At 39.5% G+C, this 17848-nt stretch overlaps 2 protein-coding genes across 2 annotated transcripts; both read right to left on the reverse strand.

Moving 5' to 3' along the window:
* Positions 1 to 8028: 8028 nt before the first annotated feature.
* On the reverse strand, positions 8029 to 8361 carry LOC141628624 (uncharacterized). Its single transcript, XM_074441737.1, has one exon. The coding sequence runs from the start codon at positions 8359 to 8361 to the stop codon at positions 8029 to 8031; it is 333 nt and encodes a 110-aa protein (XP_074297838.1).
* A 4-nt stretch (positions 8362 to 8365) lies between these two features.
* LOC141628625 (uncharacterized) lies at positions 8366 to 9106 on the reverse strand. The gene has a single exon (XM_074441738.1). It carries the CDS (start codon positions 9104 to 9106, stop codon positions 8366 to 8368), a length of 741 nt encoding a protein of 246 aa, XP_074297839.1.
* Positions 9107 to 17848: the final 8742 nt, after the last annotated feature.

The following is a 17848-nucleotide window of genomic DNA, read 5'->3' on the forward strand; positions in this document are numbered from 1 at the left end:
CAGTTAAATTGATTAGGGTCGAATTTGAAGAAGATGGGCGAATTGGATTAGGTGAAAATGTTGAAAAAATGGAGAATTAGGAGAGATGGAGTTGTGAAATGTGATGAATATAAGGGATGAACATGAACATAAGAGAATATAAAAGATTAAGGGAAAGGCATTTTCGTCATAAAAGATGAACTTAAGTGACAAAAATTCAAATTTGCATCAATTTTTAATCGGAGTAAATATTTTGGCTGTAATTTCTCATCAGAAGTGATATTCTGGATGTAATTTTCAAAAAAAAATTATATAAGGCTGTAATTTTCGAAAAGTGGTTTTTAAAAGGCAACAATTTTCTCATATTAATAGTATATTTATATACGGATGTTAAGAATTACAGTATCTTCACAAATTCTCATTTTAGACGGACACTATTCGTCTAAAGTTGTAGACGGGTCAAATATCACACCACTCCATATAAGACAAACAACAAGTGGGATGTCACCACTTTGTATTATTATGTAAGCGTGACATATTTAACCCGTCTACACTTTAGACGTATATACCCTTCTAAAGTAAGATTAATGGATGGATCTTATGCTCAAACCCAAATTGGTAATGCCGCTACTTCATATCTCTCCTTAAGTGATTAAGGATAATTTTTGGATAGGATCCATATCAAACACAGACTATAAGCGATCTTAACTCAACTTTCATAAACTTAAGATTATCCTAATAATAATTGACTTTGTTTATGAATGAAAGGTTTTTTTGTACAATAGGTAATATTTGATTTTATAATAATTGTAATAGAATAAGAGTTGGTTGGTAACTTGGTAATTGTATTTTGTGTAAAAGTTCTCGAGGACCAGAAACGTGAACAACAATCCAATAAACGTTTTAATGACAAAATATTCAATTTATTGATTATAATATTTTCAGGGCCGTCTCTGAGATTTCGGTGGCCCTGTGCGAAATCTTATAGTGGGGCCCAATTTAAAGTCGTTTTAAGAGTTAGATGAAAATTTTTATCCGTCGTCGCGAATAAAAAGAAAAATTATGAAATGAGGCCATTACTCCCTCTGTTCCGACCATTTGTTTGTCTTTGATTAAGATACTCTCCACGAAAAATAAAAAGGCAAACAAATGATTGAGACGGAGGGAGTATTACATAATTGCTCAAATAAAATATTATCATTGGAATAAAATGTATGTACAAAAGAAATTTTCCAATTCTCATTTGTGACGAACCGTATTTATCACAAGCTTGTGACGGATTAAATAAAAATTCACATGGGTAAATTAAGATATGTCACTTGTGATTCTCTAGATACACTCTAATTTTTGTCGTATCTACTAACGTGGATGATATTTGACCCGTCACAAGGGAAACTTGTTAAAAGAAATTTGAATTGTATTTTGAAAATAAACACAGATAAAACCATATGAGATCAAATCAAAATTGAAATTATGGTGAAAGCACTAATAAATAAGGCCCCACATGAAGTAAAAATCACAAAATCTCATTGAAAACGGCGATATCCGTCACAAGCTTGTGACGGATACCGTTTCCTCTCACAAAATACCCATGAGAGGTGAGTGGGGGAGGACATTGGGGGTGCCCCACCTTATCCCCTCTCCCTTTTTGTGAGAGGTCTTCAGCTTGTGACGGGCTAATCCCATCACAAGCAGGACTCTTTGAGTAAAAATAAGAGAACACAAGAAGAAAATCTAATTAGTGGGGCCCAATTTAAAAATTTGCAAACAAAATTTAAGAATCGAGCGTGGATCTCTAGGGAAAAATCCCACCTAACTACCGCTACACCACTAACATTAGAGTGCTATTATCGTGTCGTAATAAATATATATTCTTAAACTGGCAACAGAATTGGGCCTCCAAATTTTGAGGCCATGTGCGGCCGCGCGGGTTCTACACCCATCTGGGCCGGGCCTGAATATTTCTATCTAATTTTTTGATCATTATGTTGACAGGTTCAATTATAAAATCATCTTAAAGACGCTACTCAACTTAGTCGTGAATAATCCAAGACGATAACACCATATTAGCAACAAGCAAACAACATTGTTTTCGTTTTCTTATAAAATTATATTCATATTCTTTTTCTTTCCACCTTTAATTTGTGTATTAATTAATTCTATATATAATTTTATACATAAAAATTCCAGAGAGACGGTCTCTTAATAGCGTTATTGAGAGACCACTCACAGTCTCACAGGATGGGGTGAGGTGTCATGAGACCTACTGATTTTTAAAAGAGGCATTTTTCAAGAATCCAATTTTTTTTTTAAAACACCAAAAGTAAAACACTATCTTTGTTACGTTGTTTAAACAACAGTAAGTCTTGTTTACAACCGTTGTAAGTTGTAACGAAAGGGTGGAAAACACATCACTCCCAAAAAAAAGCGTTGGTTTGGATGGATTTATACCTCCGTAATAAATTATTCCTGTTTACAATGGATGTAAACCAGAATTTGTGTTTAAACAAAACACTATTTATTACCGTGCATCGCACGGGCACAAAATCTAGTTATATTATATTTACGAATCACAATAAAATAAGATTTCACGATTAACTAAACATTTCAATATTTTTTTTAGTATTTTAATAAAATTGAAAACTCTCTTATGATCATTTTCTATGTAGTCGTATCTTAAAACAGTTTGTCACCTCTCTAAATTTGGAATGTTAAATGGATGAACTTCTTAATATTTTCTTAACCGATGTCATACACCCATCTGTTATATACTTGTTAATATTCATAGATCTAAAACAGATGATAAGAATTACGCATGTCATATCTCTTTTGTAATCATTGATTCATTGGTAGAATTTGTAATGCATTAGAAGTCTTATTATTTAACAGCTAGGAAACCAACAACAATATGTTCACATCATATTGTAATCACCTTGAATAAAAATTGTCCGGAAGTTACTGCATTCAAAAATAAACAAAAACGAAAACAATATTTATATTTACAAACCAGATTATGACGTTAATTTATATGGAAAATAAATCCTTGAAAGTATAAATATGAAATACAAAGTTGACAATAATATAATACAAAAACAAAATTTTGATGGTCTTACATTGTAAAATAGTTTTGTCTCTCTCTAATACCCTTATTGGAGCCTTTGTTTATAAGAGTAAATACGAAATAGTTAGGTACCTACAATCAAAATAATAGAGTAGAGATATTTAATAAACTAAATCGTACAATTATTAAAACCATGGCTATTGAACATCTGAAAAAAAATAAAACGACATATGAAAAAGGATGGGGGAAAGATTTTTTGTTTGGGTTTTCCTATAAAGAGGATGAATACATATATATACATTACTAAATGATGCTAAATTCTACTCCCTAGTAATTAGGTTAGAGTTTGCTACCTACACAAATTTTGTATCTTATCAAGTATAAATTTTAATATTTTTTTTTAAAAATTTCCATCTTATTAAGTTCATACTTTAATATTTTTTTTAATTTTTTAATTTTCCAGTGTTGTGAAAAAGTTGGAATCTCTAAAATTGCCTAAAAAAGCTTCTTTTATATATATACTAGATTTAATGCCCGTGCGATGCACGAGCCTATTTGTATTATTTTGTTGTTTGTAATGCAGTAACTAAAAGTTGCTAAAGTGTACTTACTCCGTTCCATTCAATTCACATTATGTTTGCTTTTGGCAAAACAACCAAAGATATGAGAAATCTCATGCTTCAGGAGCTTAAAAAACGATGGCTCGTACATATTGAAAATAGAAAAACTCAGTTATACTCCCTCCTATCCAAATCAAAGGTAATACTTGCTTTTTGGCATTATTTATAGTTAGGGAATCTTTGATATTATTTTTAATCTATAAGAGAAAATATAGTCATGTGAGATTTTATTTTATTTATCATGACGAATGCTATAAGAATATCAAATTTTTATAATTTTATAATTTTTAATAACGTGTAACTAAAAATATTCACATTGCAAAACGTGTCTCGATAAGTGTGATAAAGCAAGTATTACCTTTGGTTTGGATGAAAGGGAGTATAAGTTAACTTATCTATTGATTATTTTACCATATGAGCTACTCCTACCTTCTAAGTTCTTTGCCCAAAAAATCTTGTGCTATTCATAACAATTTACCACCCAGCTTTTGCATTCTTTAGCCTAAAGCCCCAAACAAATAAAAAGCGCTATATGATTAACACATACTCCGTAAGTCCCGTATATGATGAAGGGTCCTTTTGGTTCGTAAATATTGATGATGGCTTGGTATTTCCTACCTCCATTTTAATCATTTGTTTAGCTTTAATAAAATATCTTTTTAAAAAAGTATATGGAATAAAAGGTAAACAAATGGTTGAAACGAAGTGAATAAATTTTGTTAAACCATTTGCACGGTATATTTGTTCAAGTATTTAGGATCTAATATAAGAATTCTAATGATCCACATAATGTGAATCCTAACCTCATTCATCAACTTCTTTTACGCTAACCTCTGCTCCACTTCTAACATGGTTGAACAGCTTCAAAACTTTATCTTTAGCTAAATTTAAATATTTTATTAATTTATTTAGTATGCCGGAAAATTTAAGACTCTAATATCGGCATGAAGTCAGTTTATCTCAAGCTACTTGCCTAAAATCTTGCATTAGATATAAATAGTTTTTTTTTTGTTTAAAAGGTGAGGCATTTATATCATATCAAGTTCCTCTAATGTTCAAATTGGTTGCGGAAAATGGCTTACAATAAATGTGTGTAAAATCGGCTAACAAAAATATTTGTGCTTGGTTATTTAGATAAACAGTCAATAATTATAACTATACAACTTAAAATATTTTATACGGAGTATGTAGGATGAGAATCTCATTGTTAGTAACCTCACGTTGCACAACTCATATGTATAACGTATCTAATATCATCATTATATTACATGAATTATAAAGCACGTAGTATACTAACATTGAAATTCTTCATTTGTTTTTTTTTTTAAATGAAAACGTGCCATTTTATTTATTCATTGTTGGTAGCCAAATAACAATCGGTGAGAACTACATCTGAGACAATGTCCGGCACCATCCCAACCCACATTCTAGTAGAGTATGTCAGCGGGAGGAGATGGGCTAGACAGTGAGCAGCTCTATTCCCATCTCTTTTGATAAAACTAAATTTAACAACATTAAAACAAGAAGCTAAGTTTAGAACCGACCGTCCCACATTACCCAAGTAGTTTAAAGGTAAACTTTTCGACTTCAACATGGTCACTAGCACCATGCAATCCGATTCCACGATTATATTTGCAAGCCCCATCTGGACAGCCATTTTTAAACCAAATTCCATAGCTTTTGCCTCAGCAATACCCGGCTCCCATCTTTCCCTCGTCTGCTGCACTCCTGCCCACTCCACAGTGCCATTGTGATCACGAATTATCATGCCCAAGCCGCATCCCATTGGCCCTAGGACCGCAGCATCAATGTTTATCTTAATGAAACCAACCTCTGGAGGTTTCCATTGAACTACCTCCATTCCGCTGCTCCTCCGCTGCTTCATTCCTACTCCTTGAGCATCGTTCCACACCCGCCAATATCCCCACGCAAAATCAAACACACGGCCAGCGTCCCACTCCTCTCCCCCATGCAGCTCCCTGTTTCGCTGTCCCCATATGGCCCACAGGACCATTGCAAGCTTACTCAGTTCCTCCCCTCTATGATTGTTTATGATGGAGTCAATTACGTCGGGCAGGTTCAAAAGGCGGTCCCAAACATCACTAACCTCAATTCCCGCCCTTTCCCAAACTGCTTGTGCGTGAGGGCACCAGACTAGAGCATGCGCATCACTCTCTATCTGTCCCTGACACCGGAAACAAGTCGGGTCCGCGTCATTTACCCGTCTCTGAATGTTTATCGCACTCGGTAATGCTCCTTTAAAAGCTCTCCAGACAAAACTCTTTACTTTTGGCGGTACCTGAAGCTTCCACAAATGGCCCCACACCTTCGACCCTTCACTCGAACTTCCACCACCTTCCCTTTGTTCTTTTTTCATCGGATAAAATGATAACCCGTCTTGACCGTGTATCTCCCGCTCTTCTCATAGTGCCAAATTAACCTATCATCATCTACCCCTTCACATAGAGGAATTTTTAATATTTCCTGTACTTCAAAATCAAGAAGATGTTGCTGCAATTTTTCGACATTCCATCTTTTTGGTCCATCGCAAATCCAATCCGCAACACTGCTCTCAATCTCTCTCCTAATAGGTGAGATAAGCCGAAAGGATGGCCCTCTGTTTAGCCACGGATCTTTCCAAAACTTTACTCCTCTGCCATCTCCGATAAGCCATCGACTCCCCTCTTTAAACACCCACATTGCCTCCATTAGACTCCTCCAAATATAAGACGGGTGATGACCCAAACCAGCAGAAACTATGTCTCCATTCGGGAAGTAACGAGCAGCGAGCAGCCGTGAGACTAGAGAGTTCGGATTCTCGTAGATTCGCCAAATTTGTTTTGCGAGCATAGCCATGTTAAAAGATTCAAAATGCCTGTATCCGAGTCCTCCATCTCGCTTTGATTTACACATTTTCTCCCACGCTATCCAGTGGATTCGATGCTTCTCCTCTCCATGGCCCCACCAAAATCTCGCCAATCCTCCTTCAATATCTGAGCATAGCTTAAGAGGGAATTTAAACAGTCCCATTTGGTAGGTAGGGATCGATTGGGCCACTGCCTTTATGAGGATCTCTCTACCTGCAAATGAAAGCAATTTTTCTTTCCATCCCTTTAGCTTTTTCCATATACGTTCCTTGAGCGAAGCAAAGGCTTGTGTCTTATTCTTCCATATAGTTGCTAGCAGTCCGAGGTATTTTGATGGACTATGGACCACTGTAGCATCAAGGCTCTCCCTCACTCCTTCTCGTGCTTCCTCGGTCGTACTCGGGCTGTAGAAAATCTCAGATTTTTGCATATTAAGGTGCTGTCCCGAGGCTTCCTGGTACATATCAATCACTTGCTTTATCGTTTCACCATTCTTCTTGTCAGCACAACACATTATGAGTGTGTCGTCGGCGAAAAAAAGATGGGACAAAGTGGGTGCGTGCCGACATATTCGAATGCCATCCAGATTTTTCCTCTCGACCTCCTTAGTGACTAGCCTTGAGAAAACATTAGCACATAGAATGAACAAATAAGGTGAGAGAGGATCTCCCTGTCTTAGTCCTCGTCGAGGACGAAAATATGGCGTTGGATTTCCATTTATGAGCACGACAGAGTTTACAGTTCGGACACATCGCAGAACCATATTAATCGATCGGGCTTCGAACCCCATCCTCACCATAATCCGCTCGAAGAAAGCCCATTCCACTCGGTCATATGCCTTGCTCATGTCAAGTTTGAAAGCCATGTATCCCTGCTTTCCTTGAGTGTGGGATTTGATATAATGAAAAGCCTCGAAAGCGATAATAGCATTATCAGAAATGAGTCTGCCCGGTACAAACGCACTTTGCTCGCCATCCACTAGCTCGTCTAAATAAGGTTTAAGCCTATTAACAATTACTTTTGCAGCCAACTTGTATAGAACATTGCACAATGAAATTGGTCGAAACTCGCCCATATGACAAGCCTGCTTAACCTTTGGAATTAACACAATAAAGGTGTTATTTATCTGAGCTATGTCTTCCTCCCCTTTGAGGCATTTGATCACAAAATCAGCCACTTCATTCCCGAAAATATGCCAGTAAGATTGGAAAAAATTTGCATTTAGTCCATCCGGTCCCGGTGCTTTCGAAGGTTTCATTTGACATAGGGCCTGAAACACCTCTTCCCTCCTAAACGGTCTGACTAGGTCGGCATTCATCTCCTCCGTCACGTTTTGTGTAATACATTGGACAGCTTCATCCATTCCTGTCGGGTTCGAAGATGCGAAAAGATCATTAAAATACTTATTGGCTAGCTCTTCCAACCCCTCCTTATCCGTCACCCAAACTCCTGCTTCATTTTTTAGCCGGTCGATTCTATTCCTTCTTTTTCTGTTTGAGGCTCACAAATGGAAAAAGGACGTATTTCTATCTCCTTCTTCGAGGTAAGTGACCCGTGAGTGCTGCCTCCAATAACTCTCCTCCGCCATGAGCAACTCGTCTATGCGTGTACATGTCTCTCGCCTATCCGATACAGTCTCCGTAGTCGGCGCACACGAGTCCAAAAAGATTAACCATTTCCGCGTCTCTTCAATCTGCTTTTTTAAGCTCCCATATCGTTGTCTACTCCACTCCACCAGCCTAGTCTTGCACCATTCTAACTTTCCCAAAGCCTCATGTCCACTCTCCCATGCGTCTTTGATGACTCCTTCACAAGCCTCGTCTTTCACCCACATGTCTTCAAACCTTAATTTTTTTGGTCTTTACAGTCCTCGGGGCCTTGTAAAGTTCTAGCTTAATAGGTACATGGTTTGATTTATCGAATTCCAAGTGTTTTAGCATAATAGTAGGGCAATATTCGAGAAAGGGTGGTGTTACAAGAGCTCGGTCCAGCCTCTCAAAGACCGCCTCATACTCACCCCTCATGTTCCACCACGTAAACGGATTCCCATTGTACCCAATATCAATCAAGCTGCACTCATCGGTCACTTCCCTAAAGGCGTCCATAACCGACTGCTCTCTTGTGTTCCCTCCGGATTTCTCGTGCTCGAAAAGGATTTCATTAAAATCCCCAATGACAACCCAAGGAAGGTTCGACATTGTGTGAAGCTCCCTTAACAATTGCCACGATCGCCACTTATCTTCATGCCTTGCCCAGCCATAAAAACCGGTCAATCGCCATACGTCAACACCAAAGAGACCCTTTACAAAGACATCAAGATGATGGGCAGAGGTTGAAATCACGTCCACCTCCACTCCCTCCTTCCACAAAAGAGCAACTCCTGCTGAGCGGCCTATCGAATCAGTTCCCACTTCTTCATATCCTCCCAACCTTACAATCACCTTTCTCATTTCCTCCCCACTCAGTTTTGTTTCCATAAGAATGACCATATCCGCGTTCTCCCTCTGTAGCAACCCCCTCAATCTAACAACTGCCGGGTCGTTACCTAGCCCCCGACAGTTGTAGCATAGCAGACTCATTGTGCCCGGCGGGGTTGAGCGACCTCAACCTCTGCCTCAGGTATAAAAGCACCCCTGCTAGATTTTGATTTCTTTACTCCATCAGCATCAAATCCCTCCTCTCCCTCTCTCCTCCTGTTCCCGTGGCAGCTTAATGTAACTCCCTTATCAGGGATGTTCCTCCTCTCCCCCTGTTTTCTCGTCCATTTCCTTCCCTTCACATCAACTGTCCCATTCTACCCACTTCCCATCCACCCACCTTCACCTTCCTCTTGTTCAACCCCTATCATCTCCCTAGTCCCCAAATTGTCACACCAGTCTGTGAGATGAGGGAAACCCTGTATCTCTCCCTCTTCCCCATGCTCCCTATCGCAGGTCCCTCCTCCATTTCCGTTGTCAAAAGTCTTATTTTTACATGGTCCTTCCGTGGTTCCTTATCTTGCATAGCTATCACATCCTTATTACTGACATTGTTCTTATTTATTTCAGAAATCTCATTTAAAGGAGACGATAAATCAATACCTTTGGGTTTAATAGCGACTTGTTGAAGCCTGTTGATCATGTTGGAGATAGCCTCCTCTTCCCTTGCTTTAAACTCCGCGTCAAATGTCCCAGTCAAGGAGCGAGATTTGCTCGTTCTGGCATCGACCACCGTCTTGGTTACTTTCCAGGGTGACGCCCTCAGTGATTCATCAAACCGCAATTCACTCACGTCATAAGGACCTTCATCACAATCCTTCTCACCGTGTCCCAGAAGACCACACCCGTAACAGTACGTTGGGAGCCTCTCGTATTTAACTTTGAAATTCTCGTATTTTCCCGTCCTCATCCCTACAACCACTTCTGCCTTAAGGTGTTTCCTAACATCTTGGATAATCCTCATCCGGACTGCACGCTCCATCTCCGGGAAGGGAGCGCCATTCACTTTCACAAACGTTCCCAACTGTGCACTCAATCTCCTCAGGTTCTCCTCATTCGTTCTACCCCGCAACGACAGATCATACACCCTTGCCCATAGAGGTACAAAGGATAAGGGCACATCCGTCATCTTCCCATCGTAATTTGGTTCACCCAGGCACCATATGAATTTGTCAAAGTGCCATGGTTGCCCATCGAGAACCTTGATCTTATCTCGTTCCTCATCAAAACTAAACATGAAGATTTTTTCTTTCGCATCTATAAGTTTTCCCATAACAGTTCCTTTTGTGTTCCATAGTTTTATCATGGTTTCAACTGCCGCCTTTGCGTTAATGGCTTTCAAAGACCAAATCTTTCCGACCAGCAATGCCTTTTTTGTACTCTCGTTGGTTTCCTCATCTCCTACATCCCATACAAAGCTTTCGTTCTCCCCACCTATCTCCCGCACCCTAGATTTCTCCATCTCAAAAGCGACAACAAAAAACCGTAAGAGCAAATTGTGATAGCAGAAGGAAAAAGAGGAACCGTAAATCTCACAAAACAATCAAAAAACCTTCAGAAGCAAGGAGGGGCGCAAAGACAAGCCTTAGACGAAACCCTCATAGAAACCCTAGAGGAGACTATTTATTCGTGTATTTGGCACGCTAGTTCATTTCTCCCGTAATTTGGAGCTATTGAAAAATGAAATTCTTCATTTGTTTGTAAGTTGTTAAAGCCCAAATCTAAGAGATAAATGCTCGTCACTTTTGTATACACATTTTTAATGAGACTGTAACTATGTAAGTATTAAATTAAGCAAAATTATAAATTGTTAATCCTAATTTATTACTTCTATCATGTAGAGAATTTGATATGCTATAATTCGTACGTTTTGAATTTGCAACACGGTAGAATTTAACACTGAATAGGATTCTCAATAAGTTACATTGGAACGTGCGGTTGGAACTCTGATTAGGACTATTTTATGCGTACAGAGTAAGACATTCTTTGTATACATGAATATGCAAGTAAATAATGATTTTGAATTAAGTCTCCCACTCCATAAAAGTAGGACGGCTGGACGCACTTATAGTGTTTGCCAAGAAAACATGCTTCAATTCCATCAATTTCAACTACGGAGTAATACTATCCATAACAAATTAGTTCTTTCGGTTAGGTAAAATAAAACACAAAATAAAATACTTCCATAATTCAGCATGGGTCAATACCAATATCACAAAAACCACACTCATAATAATTAAAGCCAACTATAATAAAAAATGATGGGTGTCAAATAACGATAAAAACAAACAATTTATCAATACCAATATTATAAGAAAATCAACAAAATATAAGAAACTACTCAAATCATACAAAGATTAGTAACTACTTCCAAATCCGCGTTGCGAGTCTTGCGACCGCCACTTGACTTCCTTGCTTGAGAGTGCGATTTGTTTCACATGCTTTATACTCCTTAGGATAAGATTTAGGGTTATTAATGTGTGCTCTTAGGGCATACATTAGAAAAATCCTTATTATTAACAAATATTAAAGAGGGTAACTTACGTAAATAATGCATCAGCATAATAAGGGGCCAGATTCTTTGTCGCTACTTATCCATCTTCAACTTCTCCTAAGACTCACAGATGCCTACTGATGCGTGTCTTTTATATGATGTTTTACATCCCATTTTACACGCATTTTAGAGCTCATTCATGTAGTTTATGCTACATTTCTCCCTATTTCCGTCTACTTCCATATTTTGTACATTATTGCAGAAATGTGAAGAATCCAGCGGAAATCGATCTAAATCCGTCGCCGAGTATCCTGCATTGCATATGACGTGAAGTATTCACCCGAGGAACGAGCTTGGTGCGCAATTCAAGGCCCAAAAGACAAGTCCACGAGTTTATAGAAGTCAAGTAGCAGCTCAAGCAGTCGATCGACCACTGCCATCAGTCGATCGACCAACCATCGGGTTCCAGAAGCTACTGTTTACTGAAGACCAGTCGATTGACCTGTTCTAGCAGTCGATCGACCCAATTGCTATTCCAGACGAGAATTAAAAGACCGTGAATCTTGAAGCCCAAAGTTATGTTAGGTTTAGGAAATAAAGTTACGTTAGTTGCTATATAACGTAACCTAGAAAATCAAGTTTGGAACTCAGTTTTTACATTGAAGTTTTTTGTCATTCAGTTTTACTAGTTCAATAATCAGTAATTTAGGGTTCTTAATTTCGTTCTATACAAAATCGGTTTTCGGATCTTTCTTCTGCAATTTCGTTCGGTATTATTCTGTTCCTATTTCAGTTTATTGCTTTATTATTGTTCATAGATATAGAATTGCTAGTTAGTATCCCTAAAGCCAATTTATCGTTTTATGTTATTTGTTTATCTTACCGCATTAATCATGAATTCAGTAATTTTATGCCTTAGTATTATTGTTGTTATCACCCTTACCATGAGTAGCTAAATAGTTTGTGCAAGGATGTAGGTGAATTATGGCGTAGGCGGCATAGTATGAAATTGGACTGAATTCGCGTGTCAGTCGATCGATTGACATACTTGGTCGATCGACTGACCTTGTGAGGTTACCTTTCGTTTTAATTGATTTTAATGTTGTATTTAACGAATCGAATGCATGCGACCAGTTAGATGCTTAATTTATGACTGACCCATTAGATCGAAAGATAGGGAAAGTTGTTTGATCACCAATTAAGATGACTAAACTGTGCTGAGATCGAAAGATAGGTATAGTTTAGACCGTTAGTCACTTTTCAGGACGAGAGTCAGTATTAGTGATATTAGGGACCTATAGCGAGATCGAAAGATGCTATTTGTTAAGAGTGGACCGAGAGGACCTCTTGTTTCCCGCCTCACTTGTGTTTGATTCAGACCGACTTAGTATGCTGCCGCCGAAGCTTTAATGAACCGACCATCCTAGTACCCCTTCTTTATCTGTTTAAGCCGTCTTTTTAGTTTACTGTCTTTATTTATTCTTAGTTATAAACCAAACCAACTCAACCCCCACAATCGTTACCTTAGACTATAATTAGACAGCTAGAAATTATGTCTGCCTCCTTTTGGTTCGACCCTGTTACCACTAGCCTAGGTTAGTCTTAATAGGAAATTATAAATCTTATTTTTGGTACTCCCAACGACGGGTATCAAATTTTGGCGCCGTTGCCGGGGAGGCAATAGTTCTAATTTTTAGTTGTTTTATTTTTAGTCTTTCTTAGTTTAAGGGACTTCTGTTCCTTAAACTTTTCTTATATTCTTTTTGTAGTTTCTTCTTATGCGCAGGTTACAGGGTGGTGAACTAGTACCATTCGATCACGAGATAGAGAAATCTTTGCGCGAGTTGAGACTATCACAAAGGGTATTACCGACAGAGGAAGAGCTGAGTACTTTGTCAAGCTATCACGAGAACGAGCTGTTCGAGGAAGACCCACAGTCGTCACCCATTTCCACCTTTTCAGCCGAGACAGTCACTTCTCCAGAAATTCCAGTCATGGCTGAGGAAGCGAGTATAGCTAGCCATTCTGAGTCGACAGCTGCAAACTTATATAAGGGGTTCGAATTACCAGGAGATGCCAGGAAGTTCGAACCAAAGCCTTCATACATCAATATGGTTGAGAGAAACCAGTTCGGGGGAGCTGCAAATGAAGATGCAGCTAAGCATATGGAGACGTTTATTGACTACTGCTGTTCCATACCCCCACCAGCCGGTGTGACCCAAGACCAGATCAAGGAGACCATATTTATCTTCTCCCTTCGTGATGCTGCAAGGGAGTGGTATAGAGATCTGGATCGAGCCGCTCATGGGATCACCGACTGGAATTCCTTGGCATTGGCATTCTACAAGAAGTACTTTTCTGCTTCAAAGACGATTGCTATTAGAGCCCAAAATCACGAGTTTCAAACAAGGGCCGGATGAGAACTTCCACGAGGCATGGGTCCGATTTAAGAAGCTGGTGCGAACCATACCACACCATGGTTTCGAAAAATGGAGCTTGTGCAATCATTTCTATAATGGGTCTGTATGACGATCGAGGGGCTATTTTGGATGTCATGCGACAATGGCCGATTTGTTGAGAACTTGGGAGAGACCAAGGGGTGGAAGATCATCGACGATCTAGCCACCCACAAGGCCGAGTATGGGAATTCCGAGGGAACTAGAGGAGAGCTGCGCCGAATCTTCCTCTGTTCTTTGCACTTGAAGCTCTCACTGCGAGATTTGACAAATATGAATTGGGAGGAGCTTCTAAAGGTGGGATGTATCAAGTAAATGCTGTGTCAGACGGTCCTTTCGTCTGTGAAAGGTGTGGAGCTGAGGGACATGTTTCGAAGAATTGTTCTAGTCCCTTTGAGTCTTGTGCTGCCTTTTAACATTATAGGCAGACAAACACCTACTATGAGCCTAATATTCATCCCAACTTGAGGTGGAGTAGCCATAATGTCCTAAATCCAACTCCACCTCCGCAGCAGCAACCCTATGTGCCCCCTCATCAAAAGCAACAACAATATCAAAAACCTCCTTATGTGCCGCAGCAGCAACAACAATCCCATAGTTCTGATTTTGTTGAGTTCAAGAACTTGTTGATGAAGGAGTCCCAAGCAAGAGAGGCCGGGATGAAGCTACTAGAGAGCCAAATTGCTCAATTGGCTAGTAAGAGTACCTCTCGAGCTCCGGGACGCTTACCGACTCAAACCGACCAAAAGGAGACCCTAAACGCCATCACATTGAGGAGTGGGTCCACCCTGGAGGGGCTTGCCATGGTCGAGGATGCTGTTGAAAAGAATGAGGCAGATCCGAGTCAAAAGAAAGCTGAAACGAATAATTCAAAGAAAAAGGCGTCTACCAGGTATATCAGTCGATTGACTGATACACCCGGTCGATCGACTGATATGCGGGTTGCAGCAGCTTCTGGAACTGTGCACCTTGGTCGATCGACTGAGGATAGTGGTCGATCGACCAAGATTACTGCTGATAGCGAGATTGTTCGTCCTCCGATGCCCGATAACTTGTGGGACCATTTGTTTCGTAGCACGACAACTCCGAGAGTGTTAGGGCCAGACTCGAGTGCTGATGGGTCCGTCCCAATTCCGAAGTTCGATCCGATGACGGTTAATGGCTCACATTTGAGACGGTCTGAGGAGGATTCGAGCTTTAATAAGGAGAAAGCAGTGGACTTCCAACCTAAGTCCACGGATGCCGGCATGCGCAACTTAGAGGAGAGGGTTAAGGTACTTCTTACAGCCCCATATCCGGAGAGACTAGTGCCAACAAAGGAACAGGTATCTTTTAGTAAGTTTGAAAAAGTTATTCGTAGCTTGAATGTACAGGTACCCTTCCTTGAGTTAGTCAATCAAGTGCCAGCATGCACTAAATTCATGAAACAACTCCTGTCTAAGAAAAAGTCGCTTGAACATGTTCACACTGTCGCATTAACCAAAGAGTCATGCTCGTACTTGTCTCACACTGCACCCCATAAGCTAGAGGACCCGGGTAGCTTTTCTGTTCCTTGCAATATAGGTACCTTCTCTATTGAGAAGGCATTATGTGACTTAGGAGCTAGTATAAGCGTCATGCCTTTGAGTCTAGCTAGTAAGCTCAAATTGACTAGGTTCGCAGTGACAGATATGACAGTTCAGATGGCTGACCGATCTGCGGTCCAGCCAATAGGAGTCTTAGAGGACATCCCTGTCCAAATAGGGAAATTCTTCTTTCCCGTCGACTTTGTTGTACTTGACATGCCTGAGGATGCTCATATACCCATTATTTTGGGTAGGCCATTTCTGCACACTGCTGGTGCAGTCATAGATGTCGGTCTAGGAACCTTGACTTTCAAAGTGGGAAAGCATTCTATTGTCTTTGCCCAACCTGTTAAGAAAAAGGACCACATGTGGCCTGTGACTTGTAATACGGTTTCTGAAAAGAAATCGTACTTTGTGCTTCCTGAATTGTCTGTCTCTATTACTACTTCTGTGTTAACCCCTCCGCCCCAAACTGGGAGCAAAAAGGAGGAAGAATCATTGTTTTAGATGTTGCAGGAGCTGGTTTGGGGAAGGAAGCGCTGCAAGTTACTCCAACTGTAAAGAAGCCGATCATTCAAAGAGGAGGTCTTGGTTGCCTGAGCTATGGAATTTATGAAGTTGTTGATGACGAGCCGGTCAAAGCCAGAGAGTCTGATTTGGATTCTGATAAGCCCGAAGAGATCCTTGACTGGGGAGATGATGAGAGTGTTGATCCGTTGAGCCATACGGACGTGGAAGCTAAGAAGGGTGCAGCTGCTCAAATAAGCACCGTTGAGGCTACTTCTAGTAGCCAGAAGCCGACGAAGTGGGCCATACCGTGGTCTTTCTTGATCAACTATTAGTTGATCGAGCTCTTTATAAACACCACTTTATTTGATTTTGTTAGACGTTTCTCTTTATTGCTTTTGTGTGAGCGAAAACTTCGCATTTTATTTTGTTTGCTTAGGATTTTATACGTTTGAGACTTTGTTTTGGGTTTTGCGCAATTTTGGGCGCGTATTATTGTGCACTTGCAGGTTTTTAGACCTCATTAGCTCAAGCTATTGAGCAAATACGAAGAAATAAGGAGTACAAGAAAGATACTTCGATCGATCGATCGGCTACATTGGTCGATCGACTGAGTTGCACTTTCCAGGAGCTACTGTTCCTGACACCTTGGTCGATCGACTGCCATCCTTAGTCGATCGGCCAAGGACGCTGCTGTACCTATTCACGACCTCTCCCCTGCTGTGTTTGGTCGATATGCGGACTTAAGGGAGTTTTCTACTCCACTTTTTCTCCGTCCAATTATTTATTTCTTCTAATTTTCTCATTTGTGCACATATTTACCGCTTCAAATTGTTTTCTCGGTTTTATGCGTGGTTTTGTTTGTCTTTCAGGTACCTTATTAGTAGCACTGCTGGCTACTGGAACCTCCTAGTTCACGTTGTTTTGGGGAGGTTTCCTTTGCTGCGCTTAAAGTCTTGTGAGTTCCTGATTTTCACTTCATGTCTTATTTATTTCATTTTCCCGCAAATTCCCATTTCTATATTCTTCATTACATGATTTTGCACAATGGGGACATTGTGTGATTTGGTTTGGGGAAGGGTTTTGCGTCGCATATCATTTGCTTGCATTTACGTTTACATTTTGTCTTGCATTGTTATTTATTTCTTCATATACATCAAAAATCAAAAAAAAAATTGATCAAATTTCAAAAATTTCCATAAAATGCACGTTTATTTTAGCATATAGGTCGAGTCGGAACGGTAGTATTTCAAGGATGATATTGCATTTTGCACCTGTTTTGCCTGAACCTTGCTAAATTGACATGTTATTTGTAGAATCATATATGCATAGTCTACGAGTTTTCGTTAAATTTCTTGCTGAACTTTAAACTTGTCTTTGATTTTTGGCAAACTACATCATATTTCTGAGATTTAGAGCCTATAACTGGTGTCATCTATGACCAGTTTATCTAGGATTGTGAGTAGTTACTCCTTATGAGACATGTTACATAAATGTGCATAAACATGAACTTGATCTACTTAATACCTGTACGCATTCGGTCTGTGGTTAGTTGACACATGTGGTAGAGGTTTCTCCTTATTCGTTTTACCCATAAGCTCCACACCGCCAAAAATATCCTTTTTGTCCAATTACTACATCCTACATTTAGCCTGTCCTTTGTCAAGCTAGTAGTCTGTGTTCTTGGGGTTGTTACTCATTTTTGATGGCATATGCTCTGTTGAGACGTTATTGGGAAGATGAAATGAAGGAAGGAAAGAAATAAAGAAAAGAAACAAAAGAAAAAAAAAAGAAAAAAAGAAAGAGTTCTGTACTGTTTAAG

Source organism: Silene latifolia, chromosome Y (assembly GCF_048544455.1).
Source record: "Silene latifolia isolate original U9 population chromosome Y, ASM4854445v1, whole genome shotgun sequence".
In the NCBI taxonomy this organism is placed as follows: Eukaryota; Viridiplantae; Streptophyta; class Magnoliopsida; order Caryophyllales; family Caryophyllaceae; genus Silene; species Silene latifolia.

Bases quoted from the DNA above. Each gene is read 5' to 3' on its own strand.
- LOC141628625 (XM_074441738.1), bottom strand. From the start codon at position 9,106: ATGAGTCTGCTATGCTACAACTGTCGGGGGCTAGGTAACGACCCGGCA.
- LOC141628624 (XM_074441737.1), bottom strand. From the start codon at position 8,361: ATGTGGGTGAAAGACGAGGCTTGTGAAGGAGTCATCAAAGACGCATGG.